A 16,260-nucleotide genomic window follows, 5' to 3' on the forward strand; every position below is an offset into this window, starting at 1 on the left:
GCCTCTCAGGGGTGGACCACCCTCCCTTCCTGGTGACCCCAACTGATGGGTACAGGCTTCATCTTCTGGGCCTGAGGTGTGCTGGGGACCCCAGGAGACTGGTCCCCTGCACCCCACCTTCATGGCACTGTGCTCCTGGGGCCTCTCTGCCTGTGAGTTTTGGGGGCCCAGCAATGCCCCCCCCCATCTGCTGCCCACAGAGGCCTGGGACGGGGGAGAAGCATCTCCACGTGGGAACAGGGTCCCCGGAGGACTGAATGCACCCTCTTCGGAGGACCCCACTCCTCAGGGTCAGAGCCTGCAGCCTCTGCAGGGCAGCACGTATCTGCCCACCCCTGCTCACCCACCTGCACCCACACTGTGCTCCTCAACCACCACCCAAGCCCCGGTCTCTGGCAGGTGCCAGACCTCTCTGCTGCTTGCCCACGGGATGGGGACTGAGTGGCTTCTCCACGCCCTGAACCCCCACCATCCTGAGCCAGGTGGAAGGGGCGGGGCCGTGCTGTTCTGGGGCTGCAGGAGGGCTTTTCACCCCCAGGGCAAGGGGCGAAACCCCCATGCTGACTCTTACTTGGTGCCCTGCTGAGCCGGTGGACTCGGGCTCTCTCACCAGGGCTGTGTCCAGGCCTCTGTGCAGTGAGCGCCTGCCCCCGCAGTTCCCCCCGCCGGGTGCGCGCGCCTGCCCCGCTCCCAGCCCCACCCCGGGTGCGCGCCTGTCCCCCTGAAGGGTCTGGGGGCTGCTCTGTGCTGGGTTCGTCCTTGGAACAGCGTTCAGGAGACAGCGCCTCTCTGTGCCCTTGGTCCCCATGGGAGTGGGAGGTGGTCTTTGCGGGGGCGGGGCGGGGGTCTGAGCACCTGGCTCACCGGCCCCAGGCTTGGCGGGGGCAGTGATCAGCAGCCCTCCACGGATGCTGGAGGGGCTGAACCAGTCGTCTGAGCCCCGCCCCGCCCCGCCCTTGCCGTTTATAAGTAGGTTTACAGGAGGGTCTGCAACTCAGGGTCACACGGTTGGGGGGATGTGTGTGGCGGGAACACACATTTCTGTGGTCAGTCCCGCTGTTTCCACTGGCCACGTGCTCGACCCTGGGGTGAACCCTGCTCCCATCTGCTCTGAGTTCCGTCAGGGGACCCGCCCACCCCGCCCAGCACCAAGTCCCACCAAGAAGCAAGGCTGGGAAATGGGTGGGAAAAGAACTGCTCCCAGGGTTCCCGAGGACACACGCGTCCACGCAGGGGCGCTCAGGACGCCCTGGGTGGACTTTACCTCCACGCCTCCCGTTTACACCGCCAACCGAGGTCTCCAGCAAACCTCCCCTACCCCACGGCAGAGGCAGGAAGTCTCTCGGGGGTGACTGAGGCTCGGGTGAGCCCGGGCGCGGGGAACCGAGATGGCCAGAGTCACGCGTTCGCAGGGCGGCGCCCGGGGCGCCCCTCGTGTCCTTACCAGCCACCCCCCAGGCCCCGCCCCGCCCCGCCCGCCACCCCAACGCTCGCTCCATCCTCTTACTTGTATGGCCGCAGCCCCCCACGCGCACCTGGGCATCATCGATTCTGAACGCCCAGCGCCCGGGCACGCCCACGTTGGTGGTGGTCTCCACCTCCGCCATGCCCGCTGTGCGCGAGCCGGGGATGCTGAAGTAGCGCTGCCCGTCTCCCGCGTTGAAGCCGGCCTGGGGGCGGTTTGGAGAAGGAGGGCGGGGGCGGGCTGGGTCTGCAGGTCTCCCCAAAGCTCCCAAGGCCCGCCTCCCGCGTGGTTGCCTCGAGCTGGGAGCGTTAAAGGGTCAGGCGTGTCCGTGCCACCCTGCCTCCCAGCCGGGCCCACCCTGCCTCCCAGCTGGGCCCACCCTAACCTGTGGTTCCTCCCGTGCTGACCTTGTGGTGTCCTGGCAGCCCGCTCCCCGCCCCACCCCACCCCTGCCCCGCCCCTTCCTGCTCTCTCCTGGGCTTCTGGGCCTCCCCTGGGGCCAGGGGCCGGTGTGATCTTAGAAGAAAGTAGAGAGCCGGGAGGAGAGGGCGCTCTCAGACCCTGGGCGGGTTGCACTTGACCGCCCTGCATGCCTGGGATTTTCTGCTGGCCACTGACCTTCAGACCACGGCCGTTGGCCAGGCCACCCTGGAGCCGCGGGGCACACAGAGCTCTGTCCTGGGGGCAGCTAGCGCTGTCAGGCTGGCTGTGTGGGCCAGGACAAGTGCCTCCGGCCGGGAATATTTCCGGTTCTGGCCATGAGAGGCCCTGCCCTGGGTGTGTGTGGGGGGAGGGGCAGCTGCCTGCCTCTCCAGCTCGTGATAGCCCTGGCGGTGGGGAGCAGGGCCCCTACCTGGGCCGCTATGCCCCCCAGGCCGCTGGCATTGCCCCCGCTGCTGGCATGTGTGCCCGTGGTCCACGTGATGGACTCGTAGTTGAAGATGGTGAAGGAGAGCGTGCCGTCCGTGATGAGCACCGTCTGGAACGTGTTGACCTGCAAAGAGGGGCTTGAGTGGGGCCTGAGCCCCCAACCCACCCAAGACCTTGCCCCCATGGGCCTGACGCCTGCCGAGGGCCTGAAGCCCACTGAGGGGTGTGGGGCCCACAGACGGTGAGAGCAGGCCCTGTGCCTGCTGGCCTGGGGGCACTGAGGGGTCGTGCCTGCTTGACCAAACCCACAAACCACCGTGTGTGGAATGAGCAAACATGTAAAAAGAAAAAGGGGAAACAAGGAAAAGCAGTTTTCCTCATTAAGTTTCTTGATTTTCATGGAATCCTCCTCCATGAAAATATACAGAGAGGTTCTATTTCAGATTGGGCAGAGTGAAACTGTTTAAGAAAAGATCGCGGGACAAATAAGAAACACGGAGAAACTTAGCTCAGGAAAATAAACCCCCATCAAGTCAGGTTTTAAAGGAAACCATCGGCGCCCAGGGAGAAAGTATAGGCAAGTACGCAGAGCGTCTCACGAAAGGATTTCTAAGCCTGACGTTTGTTAACTGCAAGAACCAAAAAGGAGATTTATACATTTGACTCCAAAAAAGTGTCATAAGGTCGAAACAAATGACGAACAGTGAAGTGAAAAGTGTTTTTACAATACGCGTGGCAGAGGCACTGGCGGCGTCTTTAATGCAGCTAGAACTTCCTCGAATCAATGAGAAAAAGAACAGAAACATTACAGAAAAACCGGCTAAGGATACGCACAGAACATCACAACAGAGTGCAAGTAGCCGATGACTCACCATTGCTAGAAATCAACGGTGTGTGAAGCTAGAAAACCCTGTGTGGGCGGCAGGCAGGGACTGGTACTGTGTGTGGCCGGGTGCCGGGCTGCGGCATTTCACCAGCCTGTGGCTTTCGCGAGCGTGACGGCACACTTTCAGCAGAGATTAGATTTCTGCGGGCAGCCATTTCCCTTCTAGTGCTGAGTGCAGGATCTGACTTCACGACCCACTGGGGGCTGTGCAGCACCCTTGGGGGGACGCCCGAGGGCAGTGCCGCCACGATGAGGGGCACGCACGCGGGGAGCCCCATGGCGAAAGGTGACCCAGAGACCGAGTGCTCGCCTGCAGGAAGGCAGACTTAGTGCTAGGCCTTGGAAGTCAGGGAGGAGACGGGCCGGCTGCTGGCTGGCGTGGGGGGAGGTCTGGGGGGCAGGACCCCGGCTGCTGAGACCGGTGGGGGGCCCTGCAGGCTGGCAGGTCCAGGCGTCTGAGGAGGACAAGGCCGTGCCTGAAGCCGGACTATTACTTTCTGTGGACCCACCTGCTCCTGCAGCTGCCCCTGGGGAAGAGGGCTTCCTGCCTCCCAGCTCCCAGACCAACTTCCACCCCAAGCCCAGAGTCTCGGGTCCCTGTCTCACAAGACAATCATTTTGGAACAGACTGGGTTTGCAAAGAGGAGCATGTCCGCTCAGGAGGGACCCTGGGCACCTCCTTCGTCCCAGGCGGAGAGGTAATAGGTAAAATGACTCTGCGGAGGTTAAACTATAATCAAATATGTAGAAGAACAGAGAATGCAGAGTGCCCGCAGGAAGCGCTCACACAGCAGCAGACCCTAGGTGGCTCCGTGTGCTCTCTGTCCTGTGGCTCTGTATAAAAGAGCACCTGCTGAATGGCTCTGCCTGCTGCCGGGGTTGTGGATGCTTTTCTTTTACCTTTTGTTAAAAAGACATTTTTCTTACAAACTAGTGCAATGGCAGCCCACTCCAGTACTCTTGCCTGGAAAATCCCATGGGTGGAGGAGCCTGGTAGGCTGCAGTCCATGAGGTCACTAAGAGTCGGACACGACTGAGCGACTTCACTTTCACTTTTCACTTTCATGCATTGGAGAAGGAAATGGCAACCCACTCCAGTGTTCTTGCCTGGAGAATCCCAGGGACGGGGGAGCCTGGTGGGCTGCCGTCTATGGGGTTGCACAGAGTCGAACACAACTGAAGTGACTTAGCAGCAGCAGAGATAAGAAGAAACAAAGGTAAAAAGAAAAAAAAAAGAAGAAACAAAGGAAGTATAGAAATGTTAATGGGCCGTTTGTAAACAGAAGTTCACTCATGTGAAATTTCTTTTGTAGTAATGTTTACAGAAAGAGCGCACATTTCCTGATTCGCCGTCATGCTCCTGTTAAAACCCCCAACAGACTATCTGCAACCCGGGTATGTGAGCTGCCGTGCCAGGGCACTTGGCCTTTTCTTGGATGCAGGTGGTTTCCAGGAGGCTGGGAAGGTCCCGTCTCCGCCATCCTCCAGCCTGGCCCTGTGACCTGGGCAAGGGGCTTCTGTCCCTGAGCTCCACTGTCCCCTCTGGGCATGGCACGGGGATGACATCCAGCCCAGTCCAGCAAGGCAAGGGCCTGGAGGGAGACCCTGGGCCCCAGAGGGATGTCCACCCACCCAGGACGGAACACTCACGGGGGAAGACGCACTGCCTCCGAAGAAGGTCACGCGATACCAAGTGGCTACGAACACCCAGGTGGCTGAGAAGCCCGGGAGCTCGGGGAAGTAGCGCCTGACGTCCGCCGTGGCTCTCCGCAGCGTGGCTGCGTCCGTGGCCTCCCGGAAGTACACGTCCCCTGCACGCCGGTTGTCCACGTCTGCCCAGAAGGCCGCTACCACGCAGCGGTCCTTGGCAATGGGGAAGGCCACAGGGGTGAACTGAGAAACCTCCTTCAGGAAGGAGATGATCCCGTTGTTGTTCACCTGTTGGGGCAGAAAGCGAGAGAGGCCAAGCCTCAGCCACCAGGCAGCCCCTGAAGCTGAGCCAGCCTTGGGCAGGCATTCCTAGGATGGCGACAATTCCTGGTTCTTGACCTGGGGCCCCCAGGCCTGCTCCATCCCCTCCTGGGGTGCAGGCTCTGACCTGTTTGCTGCCGATGCTGCCCGGCCTGGGGCTGTCAGTGTGGGGTGGGGAGCCTCCAGCGTGTGCCCTGGGTGTGGGAGGGTGGGGGGCTCAGACCTGCCCAGTGGCCCTAGCTCCTTGGTCCCACTCCTGACAGGGGCTTCAGAAGGGCAGGGCAGACTCTGAGCAGGTCTGCAGGGGCGAGAAAGAGGCCAGGGGGTGGGAGGGCCTCAATGGCCAGATGGGGACGCCTGTGCTCAGGACGCCTCACAGTGGACCCAGGAGGTGGGGCGGCGTCTTTGTGGTCAGGCATGAGGGGGTCCGGTGCTAACCCCACGTTCTCCAGCTGTGCAGCCAGCAGGCAGGTTAGCCTTGCCTCTCTCTGCTCTGGCTTTTCACCTGTAGGACGGTGTGAATACTGAACTGGCCTGGGCTGGGCAAGATGAGTGAATTAATGACCACAGAGTATGCTGTCAACCCGCATGACCTGTCCTGGGAAACTTAGGTCAGAACTGTGCTTTTAGGAACAACCCTTGGGGTGAGGGCAGGCCCTGTGATCCACATCAACCAAAAACGCTAATAAATACACCTCGGAAAGGCAGCAAAGAGTGAACACGGGAACGCGTTTCGATTCCAAGTTTCGGACAACGGGAGACTGGAGGTGAGCCCGGTATTTGAGGCGAGTGCGTCTGCAGGTGTAGAAGCAGCAGAAGCAAGCCACCCCTGAAGTTCTGTAGCCTCATGGAGGGAAAGAGACACACGCCAAACATCAGAGCCAGCTCGAGGCGAGGGGTCTGGTGACCCCACATGAGGCTGGGGCGGCTAAGGCCCCCGTCATGATCAGGGTGAGCCCAAAGTGGATGGTCCCCAGGCAGGCACTCACCCCACCTTCCCTTCACCTGGGCCATCCAGGCACTGCAAGCCCGGGGCTAAGATTAAGATGGCTTCTGACAGGGAACCAGGTTCTTGGCAGGAGTAAAGAAAAACTCTGCCTGGAGGAAAATGGCATCATCTGAGGCCTTGAGTTACTCCTGTAAATATTTGCCCAAATACAAACTCCAGGACAAAGTCGAAGATGATCAGGCATGCAAGGAAGTGAGAACTGCTAACAGGAATAAGCAGAAGGAAGAGGGACAGCAGAAACTGGAATTACCAGACACGCACTCTAAAAGAGCAAACTTGACTATATTCAGAGAAATGAAGTGCGAGTTTTAAAGTTCCATCAAGAGACAAGCCAAAATAGTCTTGAAAAAGAATACCAACATTGCAGGATTTACACTTTCTGGTTTCAAGACTGACTGCAAAGCCATGGTAATCAAGACAGTGCGGCACCAGCACAAAGAAGGCAGACAGATGAGGGGGCACAGAGAGCCCAGAAGGCAGACAGATGAGGGGGCACAGAGAGCCCAGAAGGCAGACAGATGAGGGGGCACAGAGAGCCCAGAAGGCAGACAGATGAGGGGGCACAGAGAGCCCAGAAGGCAGACAGTCAGGGGGCAGCACAGAGAGCCCAGAAAGAAGCCTCACATACACGGCCAGGTGATTTTCAAGGGTGCTAAGACCATCTGATGGAGAAAAGACGATCTTTTCAACAAACGGGACTGGGAAAACCGGATATTCTTCTGCAAAAGAATGAAATTAGATCCCTCCCTAACACCATTACAAAATTAACTGAAATGCATCAAGGGTCTCTATATAAGAGCTAAAAATAGAAAACTCATTAAGAAAATGTCGGGCAAAAGCTTCATGACATTGGCTTTGGCAATGACCCCAAAGGCACAGGCAACGAAAGAAAAAGTAGACAAACTGGAATTCATCAAAATTAAAAACATTTTGTGCATCAAAAGATACTATCAGCAGAGTAAAAGGCCCCCCACAAAACAGAAAAATACTTTCGAATAATATATTTAATAAAGAAGGACTAAAGTAGTGAAGGTAAAATTAAAACTTGCTCTTAATTGATCTAACAGACAACAGTCTCTCTAAAATAATAAAACCAATAATAGATCCAATCATATGATATGTAAAAGGCGTGACAGCAACGACACAAAGGAGAGGGGTGATTAGCATTGTTTTGCTGTTACAAAGGCATCCACACTCCCTGAGAAGTACTGTAGTGTTATTTGAACATATACTGGGACTAGTTGTCTTAACATAATTAAACAAAGAAGTCATTAGATTGAGGTGGCCCAATGTCTTGGCAGCCTATGTAGGCAAACCAAAACCTAAGCGTGGCTCAAAATCTGCAAATAACACAATGTGATACATACATTAATAAATTGAGGAATAAAAATCATATGATCATTTCAGTAGATGCAGAAAATGCTTTTGACAAAACTCAAGACAAAGAATTCCCCCATATTATTCAATACAGTATTTGGAAGTCTTAGCCATAGCAATCAGACAAGAAAAAGAAATAAAAGGAATTCAAATTGGAAAGGAAGAAGTAAAACTGTCACAGTTTCCAGATGACATGATACTATATATTAGAAAATCCTAAAGATGCCACCAAAAACAATTAGAACTAATAAATTGACTCAATAAAGATGAATGTTACAAAATTAATATACAGAAATCTGTTGTGTTTCTATGCACTGACAATGAGCTATCAGAAAGAGAAGTTAAAACAACCCCCTTCATAGTTGCATCAAAAAGAATAAAATAGGCAGGAATAAATCTAATCAAGGAAGTAAAAGATCTGTACTCTGAAAACTATAGGACACTAACGAAAGAAACTAAATACAACACAAACAAATGGAAAGGCATACTGTGCTTATGGATCGGAAGGATTAATATTGTTAAAATAACAATATGACCCAAGGGAATCTACAGATTCAGTGCAATTCCTATCAAAAAAGCAACGGCAAATTTCACAGAACCAGATCACATAAATCTAAAATTTGTATGGAAACACAAAGGACTGTGAATCACCAAAACAATCTTGGAAAGAACAAAGGTCTAGGTTTCAAACACCCTGATTTCAAACTACACTACAAAGCTACAATAATCAAAGCAGGATGGCCCTGGCACAAAAGCAGACACTTAGATCAATGGAATAGAATGGGAGTCCATAAATAAATCCACACACACACGGTCAATTAATCTACAACAGAGCAGGCAAAATATAGAGAGAAGACAGCTTCTTTAATAAATGATGCCGGGAAAACTAGACAGCTACATGCGAATGACTCAACTGGACCACTTTCTCACACCATATATAAAAATAAACTCGAAATGAATGAAAAATTTAAATGTAGGGCCTGAAGCCATAAAACTCCTAGAAGAAAACACAGGCAGTATACTCTCTGACATCAGTCTTAGCAATTCTTTTCTGACTCTGTCTTCCCAGGTAAGGGGAAAAAAGCAAAAATAGACAAATGGGACTCAAACTAAAAAGCTTTTACACAGCAAAGGAAAGTATAGGCAGGATGAAAAGGCAGCCTACTGAATGGGAGAAGATACTTGCAAGCTGTACATCCAACAAGGGGGTTAATATCCTAAATATACAAAGACCTCATAACTCAGTGTTGACAACAATCAAACAAAAAAGAAAACCAGATTTAAAAAATGGGCAGAAGACTTGAATAGATATTTTTTTAAAGAAGATATACAGATGACCAGTAGACACATGAAAAGATGCTCAACTTCACTGATAATCAAATAAATTAAAACCAAAATGAGTTATCACATCACACCTGTCAGAATGGCTATTGTCAAAAACACATAAAATTTATATTTTGGTGAGGATGTGGAGAAAAGGAACCCATGTGTACTGTTGCTGGGAATTTAAATTGATGCCGCTACTATGGAGAACAGTGTGGAGGTTACTCATAAAATTAAAATAGAATTACCATATAATCCAGCAATTACACTTTTGGGTATTTTCCCAAAGAAAACAAAAGTACTAATTTGAAGATAAGTGCAGCCTATGTTCACAGCAGCAGGATTTACAACAGACAAGATAGGGAGGCAAAGTAAGCACTAACAGATGAATGGATGAAGGAGAAGGAGATACATAGTAACTGAATATCACCGAGCCATAAGAAAGCACGGAGCTTTGCCACTTGTTACGACACACGGCTGGGCTTAGTGGGTGTTGAGTCAGATCTACAAGACAGTATCGTGTGGCTTCACTTGTACGTGGAACTTACAGAAGCAAATGAGCAAACATAAACAAGCAGACTCGTGGGGACAAGCAGGCGGTTGCAGAGGAGAGGCGTGGTGGGGCAGCGAGTGACTCAGGTCAGGGGCTGAGAGGAGGTGCAGATTTCTGCTGCACAATACCGTGTCTCGGAGATGAGATGTGCAGCGTGGGGGACACAGTCAGCAACAGTGTGATAGCTTGGCGTGGTGACACACGGTAAGTAGACTTGCAGTGGCGATCGCTTTGTAATGTACAGAAATAGTGAATCGCCATGTTGCCTGTGGAAGTAACACTGCTGTACGCCAATCATTCAATTGGAAACACACACACACACAAAGCCAGAAAGAGTGGAAGACAAAGTAGGAACAAAGAACCAAGGTGAGAAATAGAAAATGGTAACAGACGTGGTAGATGTTAGGCTAACCGTGTCTGTGGTCACCCTGAACATCAGTAGTCTAAAACCACCGGTGAAAAGACAGACTGTCGGAGTGGACCAAGAAACAAGACCTGACCATAAGCTGCCTACTAGACACTCACTCTAAATATGAAGACCCACATAGATGAAAGCTAAATCGACAGGGAAAGTCATGTCATGCTGACAACAGTCAACAGAAAGCAAGAGTTGCTATATTTATCCCAAACAGATCTGACTTCAAAGCAAGCATAGTTATGAAGGATAAAGAATGGCATTCCATGATGATGAAAGCCTCAGTTCTCCAAGAAGATATAACAGTCCTTAACCTGTGTGCACCCAACAGCATTGAACTACACAAGGCAACAGCTGTCAGAGTTGCAAGGAGAGATGGACAAGCCCACCATTGTAGCTGGAGGTTTCCACACTCCTCCACCAGAAATGGATGGGCCTGGCAGGCAGAGGATCAGAAATGACATAGCCAAACTCAACAACACTATCAAAGTTAGATACAATCAACATACCACTTCCCCAAACAACAGCAGAATACACATTCTCCTCAAGCTCACAAGGAGCACTCACCAACGTTCACAGACCACATCCATGGCCATAGAATGCACCTTAAAAAACCGAAAAGCATAAGAATTCTACATATCTGCTCTCAGACCGCACTGGAATTAAACTAGAAGTCAATAGCAAAACTAACTGGAAAAGCCCCAATTACATGGCGGTTACACAGCACCCTTCTAAACAACACATGAGCATTAAGAATGTCAGGAGAAGTTAAGAAACATTTGAGCTAAATGAAAATAAAAATTAATTTATCAAAAATTGTGAGATGCGGTGAAAACAGTACCAAGAGGGAAATGTAGAGCACTAAACGTGTATTAGGAAACAAGAAAAGTCTAAAAGCAATAATCCAAGTTTCTACCTTAGGAAGCTAGAAAAAGAAGAGCAGATTTAATCCAAAAAATCAGAATAAAAGAAGTAATAAGAATTACAGGGAAAATCAATGAAGTTGAAAATGGGTGATCAATTTAAAAAATCAACAAAGACAAAAGCTGGCTCTTTGAAGAGATGAATAAAATTGATAAGCCTCTAGCCAGGCTATCTATGAAAAAAAAGAAGACATAAATTACAGATATGAGAAATGAGAGGATATTAGTACAGATGCCGTGGAGATTGAAAGGATAATAAAGAGATAGGGGCTTCCCAGGTGGCACAGTGGTGGAAAAAATAACAAAAAACCCATCTACCTCCCAATGCAGGAGATGCAAGAGATGTGGGTTTGATTCCTGGGTGGAGGAGTTTCCATGGAGGAGGTAATGGCAACCCATGCCAGTGTTCTTGCCTGGGAAATCCCATGAACAGAGGAACCTGGCAGGCTACAGTCCATGGGGTCGCAAAAAGTTGGACATGACTGAGCACACACACACACAATATGAAAAAAATCTATGACTATAAATTTGATTTAGAAAAGGCAGAGAAACCAGAGATCAAATTGCCAACATCTGTTGGATCATAGAGAAAGCAAGGGAAATCCAGAAAAACATCTGCTTCTGCTTCATTGACTACACTAAACCCATTAACTGTGTGGATCACAACAAACTGTGGAAAATTCTTAAAAAGATGGGACTACCAGTCCATCTTACCTGTCTCCTGAGAAACCTGTATACAGGTCAAAAAGCAGCAGTTAGAACCAAATATGGAACAATGGACTGGGTTCAAAATCGGGAAAGGAGTATGACAAGGCTGTATATTGTCACCTTGCTTATTTAACTTATATGCAGAGTACATCATGCGAAATGCCAGGCTGCATGAAGTACAAGCTGGAATCAAGATTGCTAGGAGAAATATCAACAACTTCAGATATACAGATGACACCACCCTAATGGCAGAACATAAAGAGGAGCTAAAGAGCCTCTTGATGAGGGTGAAAAAGGAGAGTGAAAAAGCTGACTTGAAATTCAACATTCAAAAAAGATCATGGCATTTGGTCCTGTAACTTCATGGCAAATGGAAGAGAAGTGGAAGCAGTGACAGATTCTGTCTTCTTGGGCTCCAAAATCACTGCAGGTGGCGACTGCAGCCATTAAATTAAGAGATGCTTGCTCCTTGGAAGAAAAGTTGTGAGAAACCTAGATAGCATTTTAAAAAGCAGAGACATCATTTGGTCAACAAAGGTCCATCTGGTCCAAGTTATGGTTTTTCCAGTAGTCATGTACAGATGTGAATGTGGTACAGATGTGAGTGTTGGGCCACAAAACTGATTGCTGAAGAGCTGATGCTTCTGAATTGTCTAGTTGTTAAGTCGTGCCCGACTCTTTGTGACCCCATGAAGAAGACTCTTGAGAGTCCCTTGGACATCCAGAAGATCAAACCAGTCAATCCTAAAGGAAATCAACCCTGAATATTCATTGGAAGGACAATTGCTGAAGCTGAAGCTTGACTACTTTGGCCACCTGATGTGAAGAGCCAACTCATTGGAAAAGACTCTGATGCTGGGAAGGATTGAGGGCAAGGGGAGAAAAGGATGACAGAGGATGAGATGGTTGGATGGCATCATCGACACAATGAGCATGCTCCAGGAGTTGGTGAAGGACAGGGCAGCCTTGCGTGCTGCAGTCCATGGGGTCGCAAAGAGTTGGGCATCACTTAACAATTAAACAACAACAACAAATTTGATACCAAGTTTGGTAAAGTACAATGGACTGATTCCTTGAAAGGCATAATCTGCCAGTGCTCACACAAGGAGAAACAGACAATCTGGATAGGCCCATGTTTATTAGAGATACTGAATCAATGAGGACAGCCTTCTCCAATGGAAAACACCAAGCCCAGAGGAGTGCACTGGTGAATTCTCCCAAACATTTAAGAAAAAATGATACAGACTTTCTACCATCTCTCTTAGAGGACAGAAGCTGAGGTATTACTTCCCAAGTCATTCTATGAGGCCAGCATCATCCTAAGATCAAAACTAGACAGAGACATTCCAAGAAAAGAAGACTAGAGACCAATATCTCTTATGGATATAGATATACAAATCCTCTACAAAGTATTAGCAAATCAAATCCAACACTGTATAGAAAGAATTATATACCACAACCGTACCTGGGATTTATCTTAGACATGCAAAGTTGGTTTGACATTCAAAAATCAATTGATTTGATTGATCACATTACAAGGCTCAGCTGGTAAAGAATCCGCCTGCAATGCGAAAGACCTGGGTTCGATCCCTGGGTTGGGAAGATCCCCTGGAGAAGGAAAAGGCTACCCACTCCAGTATTCTGGCCTGGAGAATTCCATGGCCCATACAGTCCATGGGGTCGCAAAGAGTCAGACATGACTGAATGACTTTCACTAACTAAGAGGTTCAAAAAGAAAAATCACATGATCATATTAATAGATGCATAAAAAGCATTTGTCAAAATCCAGCACTCATTCATGATAAGGCTTTCAGTAATCTAGGAAGATGGGGAACCTGCTCAACGTGATAAAGATAAACGATGTCTATAAAAAAAACCCTGCAGCTAACACCATACTTACTGTTGAGAAACTAGACCTTCTCCCGCTAAGGTAAGGTACAAGGTAGGGATTTCCCCTCATCAGTCCTTTCCGGCATCGTACTGGAAGTTCTACTAATGCAGTAAATAAAGGAAATAAAAAGTCCAGCTCTGTGAAGGCTAGTATCAAGAGAGTGGGAAGAAAAGACTGACTTGGAGAGAATATTTGCAAACATGATAAAGATTTATTCAAAATATAGAAGAACTCTCAAAACTAAACAATGAGAAAACAGACAACCTGGTCAAACACTGGCCAGAAGCCTCACAGACCCCTCAACCAAACTAGATGTGCAGATGGCGAATGCGCGCACGGAAAAGATGCTCCACCTCACAGGCTACCAGGGAAATGCAGGTCAGAACACAGCGAGACAGCACTGCACACCTGTCAGCACGGCCGGGACCCAGAACACTGCCAGCGCCAGGGCTGGGAGGAGGTGGGGCAGCGTTTCTCTTTCGTTGCTCTTGGGGCAAAAGTAAAACGACGCAGCCTTTTGGAAGACAGTTGGGCGGTTTCTTGGAAAACTAAACATACTCTTACCACGTGATCCACTAGTTGTGACTCTTAGAATTTAGCCAAAAGAGTTGAAAATTGTTGTCCGCACAGATACCTGCACACTGATGTTTACAGCAGCTGCATGAAGAACTGCCCAAACTTGGAAGCAGCCAAGATAACCTTCAGTAGATGAACAAATAATTAAACTGTGGTCCATCCAGGCAGCAGAATATTACTCAGCACTGAAAAAAAATGAGCTGTGAAATCATGAAAAAATATAGATGAAACCTACATGCATATTAAGTAAAAAAGTCGGGCTGAAAAGGCGACATGGTGTGACTCGAACAGTGTGACGTTGTAGCAAAGGTAGTACTGTGGAGGCGGTGAAACGAGGGCGGTCGCGGGGCTGGGGGAGGGATGCTGCCCCGACTCGAGGGACAGCAGCACGAGACACTGGTCCAAACCACAGGACGCACAGCACCAAGAGTGGCCTGAATCAAACTGCAGACGTCCGCGTAGGTTCATCAGTTACAATAAAGGTACCCTCTGGTGGAGGACGCTGATGAAAGGGAGGTGGTCGACGAGGGGGGCAAAGGGCATATGGGAAGTCTCTGTACCATACTCTCAATTTTTCTCTGAACTTAAAACTGCTGTAAAAAATGGTTTTTGGAAAAAGACAACCCAATAAAAGAGGGCAAAGGGCTTGAATAGGCATTTCTCCAAAGAAGATATACAAATGGCCAATAACCACATGAAAAGATGCTCAGCATCATTAACTGTCAGGGAGGTGAAACTCAAAACCACAGTGAGAAGGACTTTGCTGGTGCTCCAGTGGCTAAGACTCTGTGCTCCCAAAGCAGCGGGCCCAGGTTCAATCCCTGGTCAGGGAACTAAACCCCACGTGCCACAACTAAAGATTCTGCAGGCTGAAACTACCAAATAAATAAAAATAAAGAAATAAGATATTAAAGAAAACCCAGTTGAGATACTACTTCATAGCCCCTAGGGTGGTGATCATGGGGAAAAAATAGATCACAATAAATGTTTGTGAAGATATGAAGACACTAGAACCCTCACATACCCTTGGTGGAATGTAAAATCGTGCAGCCACTGTGGAAAATAGTATGGTTAATCACAGAAGAACTCCACGCCCTAGCAATCCCACACCTGGGACTACATCTGTGTACATACAAGAGAGCTGAAAACATGTCCACACACAAGTGTGTACACAGATGTCCATATAGCACCATTAACCAAAGGAGCAAGCAGTCCAGGTTCGCATCAGTGAAGGAGCGGATAAATTACAAATAAATGGAACATTTCTGGCAAATGAAAGAAATGAAGTACTGACACTGCCCACAACGTGAGTGGACCTTGAAAACATTAAGTGAAAGAAGCAGTCACAAAAGGCAGGATGATTCGGCTTATACAGAACATGCAGAGTAGGCAAATCCGTCGACACAAAGTAGATTACTGATTGCCCAGGTCGGGGGCGCGCTAAGAAGCTGGACGGTGGTAACTCGGGGTGCAAGGTTTCTTTTGGGGTGAAGACAATATTCTAAGAGCGATTGTGGTGACGGACATACAGTTCTGAAAATACATGAAAAGCCACTGAAGTGTAAGAGGGTGAATTGCAGGCTTGCTGTTCAGTCCCTAAGTCTTCTCCAACTCTTTGTGACCCCATGGACTGCAGCAGGCCAGGCTCTTCTGTCCTTCACCATCTCCCAGAACTTGGTCAGATTCATGTCCATTGAGTTGGTGATGCCATCCTACCATCTCATCCTCTGCCACCTGCTTCTCCTTTTGCCTTCAATCTTTCCCAGCATCAGAGTCTTTTCTGATGAGTTGACTCTTCACATCAGGTGGCCAAAGTATTCGCACTTCAGTTTCAGCATCAGTCCTTCCCGTGAATATTCAGGATTGATTTCCTTTAGGATTGACTGGTTTGATCTCCTTGCAGTTCAAGGGACTATCAAGAGTCCATGGTCTGCAACACCACGGTTCGAAAGCATGAATCTTCGGTGCTTAGCTTTCTTTATGGTCCAGCTCTCATATTCATACATGACTAATGGAAAAACCATGGCTTTGACCGTATGGACCTTTATCGACACAACGAATGTCTCTACTTTTTAATACTCTGTCTAGGTTTGTCATAGCTTTCCTCCCAAGGAACAAGCGTAGATTTTAATTTCATGGCTGCTGTCACCATCTGCAGTGGTTTTGGAGCCCAAGAAACTTAAGTCTGTCACTGTTTCCACTTTTCCCCCTTCTATTTGCCATGCAGTGATGGGACCGGATGCCATGATCTTAGTTTTCTGAATGTTGAGTTTCAAGTCAGTTTTTTCACTTT

General features: G+C 49.1%; 1 protein-coding gene across 19 annotated transcripts in view; it reads right to left on the minus strand.

Annotated features, from left to right (window-relative positions):
* The window catches only part of SNED1 (sushi, nidogen and EGF like domains 1), a 75,173-nt gene that overhangs the window by 42,645 nt on the left and 16,268 nt on the right, over positions 1-16,260 (minus strand). For 17 of the 19 annotated variants that reach the window (XR_015154506.1, XR_015154507.1, XR_015154474.1 and 14 more), the window contains exons 2-4: positions 4,872-5,159; positions 2,319-2,459; positions 1,508-1,670 (exon numbers count right to left, since the gene is read on the minus strand). Coding sequence is in view for 10 of the 19 variants with exons in the window: in XM_086374681.1 (XP_086230807.1) it covers positions 1,508-1,670; positions 2,319-2,459; positions 4,872-5,159 (592 nt within the window). In the remaining 9 variants the exon portion in view is untranslated. The remainder of the gene's footprint in view (positions 1-1,507; positions 1,671-2,318; positions 2,460-4,871; positions 5,160-16,260) is intronic. The other 2 variants (XR_015154509.1, XM_086374688.1) reach the window with 1 other exon arrangement.

Source organism: Bos grunniens, chromosome 3 (assembly GCF_055505025.1).
Source record: "Bos grunniens cultivar Pamir isolate PY7600 chromosome 3, Bosgru_T2T1.0, whole genome shotgun sequence".
NCBI lineage: Eukaryota > Metazoa > Chordata > Mammalia > Artiodactyla > Bovidae > Bos > Bos grunniens.